Source organism: Rhamphochromis sp. 'chilingali', assembly GCF_963969265.1.
Source record: "Rhamphochromis sp. 'chilingali' genome assembly, chromosome: 13".
In the NCBI taxonomy this organism is placed as follows: Eukaryota; Metazoa; Chordata; class Actinopteri; order Cichliformes; family Cichlidae; genus Rhamphochromis; species Rhamphochromis sp. 'chilingali'.
Window position 1 is genome coordinate 2,397,095 of NC_137940.1, and position 7,070 is coordinate 2,404,164.

Consider the following 7,070-nt stretch of genomic DNA (forward strand, 5'->3'; position numbering starts at 1 on the left):
GTCGTCTGGTATAATGTAACACAAATATTTGTAGTCAGCCAAAATTCAATTTTTCAATTCAATTTTATTTACACAGCACCAAATCACAACAACAGTCACCTCAAGATGCTGTATATTGTACAGTAGACCCTACAATAATACATACAGAGAAAAACCCAACAATCATATGACCCCCTGTGAGCAGCACTTTGGCGACAGTGGGAAGGAAAAACTCCCTTTGGACAGGAAGAGATCACAAACAAAACATTTACAGACCACATTTTAATATCACTGTAATATTTAATTGACACACATATTTCACAAATCACCAGAAAAACTCTCAGTTCATCAAAAATGTTCCAGGTTAACTCTTTTTTTTTTTTTTTACATCAACTGGTTAGATTTGCTTAAATATTTTACTCTCTGCTTTCCACATATTGCATATGCAGATTTATCAATTTGAGTATGTTGTTTTGTTTTGACCAGATTAAAGATCTCGCGGTAAAGGCTGCTATCTTCAGTTCATGCAAATAGATGTTCAAGTTATCTTCAGGTAACCATGAAAATGATGCTGATTAAAATATTTGTAATAAAGTTGTTTTCTTCTGCTACCACTGAGCAGCTGTTTGCTCAGTATAATGAAACATCTTTGCAAACACGGTAGAAAAAAATGCATTTTTCTTTCTGAGGTGTCTGTAGTGGAAGTAACACCCTGGATGTCGATTTGCAGGGCCTACAACTCCAATACAAGGAATCTGTTTTGGCTCTTTCCCATTCAGAGTTCAGCTGGAGTCGATGTGGATGAGGGGACTCGCCCAGTCCCAACTACCGTGAAACTGTCCAGGTGTCTGTCCTGGATAAGGAGAAACCTGAGTAGCCTTGTAGGTCAAACCTTATCAGTCCCACCTGTTCCCTGTTGATCTTTCCTGCGAGGAAAGATTAATGTATAATGGCCAGGGTAGCCTGTAAGAGCTCTTTGCACTAATAAAGAATAACACTCAGACTTTTACTGTTTCACAAAAGGGTAAAAAGTTAGTGTCCACAATTTAGACTTTAATTGCAAGAAATGTTTTCAAAGCAATTTAGCAGGAGCGCTGCAAAGCAAAATCAAACCAAATAGTAATACTCAAACTAATTAAAAAACATAATTCAATCAACTGAACAATAGATATCTATACAAGTGGGAAGAACCCAGAAACCCGTCTTTCACTGATGTCACATCTTCACACTTTGGTCATTCAGTCACGTTGCTGTCTGATCTCCACCCACACCTCCTCTGTCTTTCTACAGCCTCATCATGTTATTAGAATCACTATTATTCTACTTTCTGATTCATTATACTGGTTAACTTAAACATGTTTGTTATTTATATTCAACATGCCAGTATTGAGCACAATTAACCCTCAGTGAAACATAAGTTATGGTAACTGGTACACATTAGTGTTGGGTTAGACTTCAGTGACTTTCTACCCCAGGTCGTCATAATTTTCAGATCAAACAAACTTAAATGTTAGACAAAGATAACACGAGTAAGCACAAAATGCACTTTCTAAATGAAGGTATTTATTATTAAGGGGAAAAAGATGTAAACCGACGTGGCCCTGTGTGAAAGAGTGATTGTCCCCTAAACCTAATAACTGGTTGGGCCACCTTTGCAGCCATCAACAGGTATGACATCACTGCCTATCGATCCATCAGTTCTCCTCAGGCTTGGCAGGACCCGACCTCCAGTGACGGCTTGGCAGGTCCCTCCCACTCGCTGACCTCCGGCCCAGGCTGAGGTGGGTGAGCTGCTGGTGGAAGGGGAGAAAGCTCAGCTCCCCAGCAGCGGCACCGCAGACCACGCCCCCACCACACGGTAATAAAAAACAAATACATAACAACATAACTATGGAAAGAAAAAAAAAGAACCATGGTTGCTAGCATGGCTTAGTACAGATCGCTTCCAACTAGTGAAGTATGTTATTTTACACAATGGAACTACTTTCACCAGTTCAAAAAAATAAAATAAATCAGAGATCAGTTTAAACTATTGTACTCTACTCACCGATAAACCAACTCCAGCCCTCGGGAGCTACCGTCCCCCAGCTTTTAGATGCATCCTTGTTCCGACACACCTGAACCACATGATTGGCTTGTTACCAGGCCTTTGCCAAACTTGACGGCATGCTGAAGAGGTAATCCAAACATTTGATTCAGCTGTGTTGGAGTAGGGATGCATCTAAAAGCTGGGGGCAGTAGCTCTCGAGGGCTGGCGTTGGACGCCCCTGCTTTAGGTCATGAGCTCAGACAACCTACTAAACTGCTGCAGGGACATTTTTGTTTCCCTTCAAACTTTACACTGAAACAATCCCATGTTTGTTTTTAGGTTTGAATTCAAGAAGTGAATAAAATGTAGTCTTATCACCGTTATGTTGGCTAAATTCCTTCAAACTTTACACCTTTTACTTTCTAAGCTTCATTGTGTTCAGTGTTTTTCTAAGAACGAATGCAGCTCAGGCAGACGTTCAAAACCAAAACAAAACAACACTGTATGAGAGTGCTGCTGGGAGTAGCATCTAAACAAACTCAATATGTACAAAATGACTGTGAGTCAAGTACGTTCACATGATAAATGTTTTTATTTACACGTAATCCACGTTGAGAAATGGGGACGAGACAAACCAGAAAGAAGCAGACCAACACCAACAACCTCCTGGACAGGAAAAGAGACAATTAGATATATCATCACACTGCACAACACTAGTGGTGCAACGGATCAAAAGCCTCACGGTTCGGTTCGGCAAAAAAAGACAAAAATTGAACATTTAATTATTTACTTATTGAAGTTTTTTTTGCCTGTTAAAAACATTCAACTCAACACTCATTCCACACAACTATTAAAAACATTATGGTTCAATATAGTGCAGTACAGTCTTTGTATCTACCACTCAGTTCAATTTTATTCATAAAGCTCCAAATCACAACAGCAGTCGCCTCAAGGCGCTTTATAATGTAAGGCAGACCCTACAATAATACACACCGCTCATTGCATCGCTGTGATGGTCACGTAGCTTTCCGTTGACCTGGAGCTCCACCCGTTTGTAGTTGGGCAACAGAAGATGCCTGGGACAGCTCAGCCATAACTTTAAACTTTTCCTGCTCATACATGCTTGGAACGATCTTGCCACTAAAGTGGACGCGCGACAGGATATCATAGCGTGGCTCAAGCACGTCCATCACAGTTTAAACACCTTGTTTGGCACAACAGAATACGGCCTCCCGTCTGCAGCTAAACACCGCAGTAGCTTCTGTAACAGCTTTAGCCCGGTCGGACTGGGCAGCAAAGGGCTGCTTAAATGCCACAAACTCCTCTGCTCCTCCACTTGGACCGCCAGCGCTGACCATAGCTATCGCTTGACAGACCCACCACGCCACCATACACATACTTTTTTTCGAATCTTTGGATCACGTGCGTGCCGAACCGTGGAGTGGGATCGGTTTGGATTACGGATCAACCGTGATCCGTTGCACCACTACACAGCACCAATAATAATAATAAGATGTATAACTGATCAGTGATTCATATTTAAACTGAAACATTACATGTATAAAGCCTAATTTACACCACGGAGCCCTGTTTGTGAAGTTGGATTTAAGAACATGTTTACAGCCATCTCGTGCCAGTGCTGGTAACAGACAGGACCAGCAATGCAGTGGAAAGCAACGAGACCGGAACATTAAAAGCAGTTTAAGAGTCTTTTGAATTGCCCCAAGCAATAAAGAAAAAACAACAAGGGTTTACCATACTGTCCACTGTCACTCTTCTGTCTCTTAAGCAGTAAGTCAGTTTACATTGTTGGCTAGCTAGGCTACGGTTTATAGAGCACTTTATGAACGAGGGCAGTGAGGAGGAGAGCTTGTTTGAGTCAGCTGCACCTGATGGCACTGAATATGTTCCAAAAACTTTAGAAACCTACTTCTTAAATGCATCTTTACAGGCAGTGTTAAATCTATCAGTTGTTTGTGAAGGGCGCTCTTGTGTAAATTAGCTTTAATACTTGTAGTGTCCACTTAAATTTCAGTATTTAGAGGCGCTCACCTGTGAGTTTTGTAGGTTATTCCAGGCCATTCCTCACTTTGTACTCATGAGTGTCTGTGCTGTGCTGTTTGAAGAGCTGCAAATGGAAGGCCGAGAAGCCACAAGTCACTTACATGTGCGTTTGTCAATTCCCTATTTTAAATACATCACATCGTAATCTTAACTCCTGTATTGTTCCGCAGATCTACAAGAAATGGCTGTCAAATGTCTGATTGTAAGACTAACATTGAAGGAACTATTTTTTTTTTAAAAATCCTTAAAACCACTTAAATTCAGGTGCCAGACACACTATGGACCGAGCTTCAGAACAAAACACATGTTACAGTAAAAACAATAAAAACATTTAAAAAAATCTTGCTGCTCATTGCTGCCCTCTACTGTGTAAAATTAAGACAAGCATAGAGACAACACTAAGCACCATCTTTGTCACGCTTTTAGCCTGTAGCAGCGGTCCCCAACCTTTTTTGCACCACGGACCGGTACCGGTCCGAGGCCCGGGGGTTGGGGACCGCTGTTCTATAGCTTATATAATAGTTTGCATGACTTTGATTGTCAAAAGAAGCCGGAGTGCCCAGAGAGAGAGTATCTGTAGGCACAGGGAGAACACGCACACTCGACACAGAGGGTCACAGCTCTGGTTCAAACTGGGAACCTTCATACTGTGAGGTAACAGCCCAGCCAGGATTCAGGCTCAAGAAAATCACTCTGTAATCATTCTGCCTGACATGAATACATGCATTTAAAGGCAAGTCAAGAGTGTAAACTTCCAGTTTGATGCATTAAACAGAATTCAACCAGAAACAAATAAAAGGGAAACTCTGACAACATATAGTCTGAGGCAGTCTAGAATGCAGGTTTACCCTGACATGAAGGGAACTCTGAGTTAGGGCTGGGCCATTTTATACCTTTCACGGTAATACCGGTACAATGTTGGGCAACGATAAGAAAATGAAATATCGCGATAGAATATGGGTAAAACGTGCATGCACGGTGCCTTTATTTTCATACGCACACGGTGGAAAAAGCATGGCAGCGACAGAGAATGAGAAAGGCGAAAGTGGATCGTTGAATGAAACGAATCAGAATTGGTTTGTAAAAATGGTTCAGTGGTGTGGAACTGGTTTAGCTTTCGTCCGTCAGATACACACCAAAGCACAATGTCTGGTAGAGCGTGCTAGCGGATCATCGTTATTACCGTGTTTTTTGGAAAATAAGTCGCTATTAAAACCTCTTTTTAAGTGTTGTGGATATTATACATGGTTATGCTGAGGATATGTCGGCCAGTTTCCACTGGAAATACCTTTTGGTTAAACTGTCAGCGAGGAATTTGCATTTGCACTGTTAAATGTTTATATAACTTTAATGCAGATAAAAAACAGCTGCTTGTTTCAGTGAAAATACATTGATGTTTTTTTTTTGCACCAATAAAGTTGTGGAGTTTTAAAGTACTTTGTCTGGCGTCACTTATATCGTCAATTATATCGTTATGGCAAATTTCAAAATATATACCATGATAACTATTTTTGGCCATATTTCCCTGCCCTACTCTGAGTTTTTTTTAATCAAGTGAGCCAACTTAAACTCTGAAACAAATACTAAGGTAACACACTCTGAAACCAATCTGCTGGCTAGCACGTTTTCTCCAACAAACTAAGTTACGTGACATTGGTATAGGTTGCATTCACATAACATTAAACTCCACAGAGCCTATGCAAACAAATGCTGCACTCTGAATACAACTCAAGTCACAGCGAATGCACTCAGACCTGATTGAACTACATAATCAGCTTTTTCAGGACCAAAGTCTCAGTTCTGCATCAACTCACAGTGGAGCTACTTCTAAAACAGCACCTTGGTGTACATATGAAATGATGCACTCACCAAGCCCCATAGGAAAGCAGATGTTCCAAAAGCAAGACCCACTCTGAACCAGTTGGGGTTGGTCATATCAGGCTTGGAGCTTGTGAAAGCAGACCTGCAGCCAGCTGGAACAATGAGAAACCACAACAACATGAAAAACACGGTCTTTGTATGGGCAGCCAGTACTCATACAGTCCAAGTAACGGTAAATGGAATGGTTCTTATATAGCGCCTTTCTACTTCCCTGTTCATACAAGCACCTTTTATTAACTCTAACATTTACACACATCCACACTAACGGATACATTGGAGAACAACTTGGGCTTATTATCTTGCTTAGGGACATTTGGCAAGTCAAGGATCGAACCACCAACCGTGATTAGTAGATGACCTGTTAGATGTTTTTTAATCTTTACACAAAACAAAACATGCACTGAAAACCTGGGTTGAAAGCAGTTGCTAATACTTTACCAGTCTTTAGTTTTGATGTTTTATTTTACCCCTTAGTTATAAAGCCAAAACCAATTCATGCTACCAGAATGCTAAACTAAGCTAAGCTAAGCTAAGGTCAGCCTGCAAAACAAACAGTCACTGTTTTAAATAACGAGCCAAATCACGTAGCCTTAAAAATTTTAACGACGATAATTAACAGCTTTTCGTGATTTTACCTCTGCTGACGAAAACAGCCCTGGACAGCAACCGGTTGAAAGTCATTTTCGCTGAAGAGAGCACCTTCCTCTCGACTCGCACGTTCGCACCGCGGTTGATTAAACTTCCTGTCAGACCTGATACCAAGATCACCGATAAATCAAACGACCACTCCGGAGCATCCTGCCCCTTTACTGGAAACAAACATTTGATTATGGTTAAACTGGTATCTTTATACAGACATAATCCAATTTTACGTTATACAATAAAATTAACGAATGAATTTGTCAGTTATTATATTTAAATATCCAGAAATTACTCTTTACCACTACAGTGAAAGAAATATCACTGCGTATAACGTGGTTTAATTGCGGTGTCATCTGATGCACGGTGAGGTGCCAGTCAAACGTGTGTTCGCCCACCACCTCCGACCTGTGAGCAGGCTCACAGAACAGGCTGACCCGGAGGAGAAGCGCGTCGGCCATTTTGCTCGGAAGGGGGC

At 41.1% G+C, this 7,070-nt stretch overlaps 1 protein-coding gene across 3 annotated transcripts; it reads right to left on the reverse strand.

Moving 5' to 3' along the window:
• Positions 1-44: 44 nt before the first annotated feature.
• On the reverse strand, positions 45-7,067 carry ndufc1 (NADH:ubiquinone oxidoreductase subunit C1). Of its 3 annotated transcripts, none has more exons than XM_080901275.1 (5): positions 6,888-7,067; positions 6,589-6,762; positions 5,942-6,045; positions 4,061-4,136; positions 45-905 (listed from the first exon to the last, which is right to left on the reverse strand). In XM_080901275.1, the coding sequence occupies exons 1-4, from the start codon at positions 7,051-7,053 to the stop codon at positions 4,077-4,079; spliced, it is 504 nt and encodes a 167-aa protein (XP_080757401.1). In that variant the 5' UTR covers positions 7,054-7,067; the 3' UTR covers positions 45-905; positions 4,061-4,076. The 3 variants fall into 3 exon arrangements, with proteins under 3 accessions (XP_080757401.1, XP_080757400.1, XP_080757399.1); XM_080901274.1 differs by having other exon boundaries at positions 45-1,769; XM_080901273.1 differs by having other exon boundaries at positions 45-2,674.
• Between the last annotated feature and the right edge of the window lie 3 nt (positions 7,068-7,070).

Coding starts and splice junctions, on each gene's coding strand:
- ndufc1 (XM_080901275.1), bottom strand. CDS start 7,053: ATGGCCGACGCGCTTCTCCTCCGGGTCAGCCTGTTCTGTGAGCCTGCT. Junction 6,763..6,887: donor TTTCACTGTAGTGGTAAAGA/GTAATTTCTGGA, acceptor GTTTGTTTCCAG/TAAAGGGGCAGGATGCTCCG. Junction 4,137..5,941: donor CTGCTTTCCTATGGGGCTTG/GTGAGTGCATCA, acceptor TTCCATTTGCAG/CTCTTCAAACAGCACAGCAC.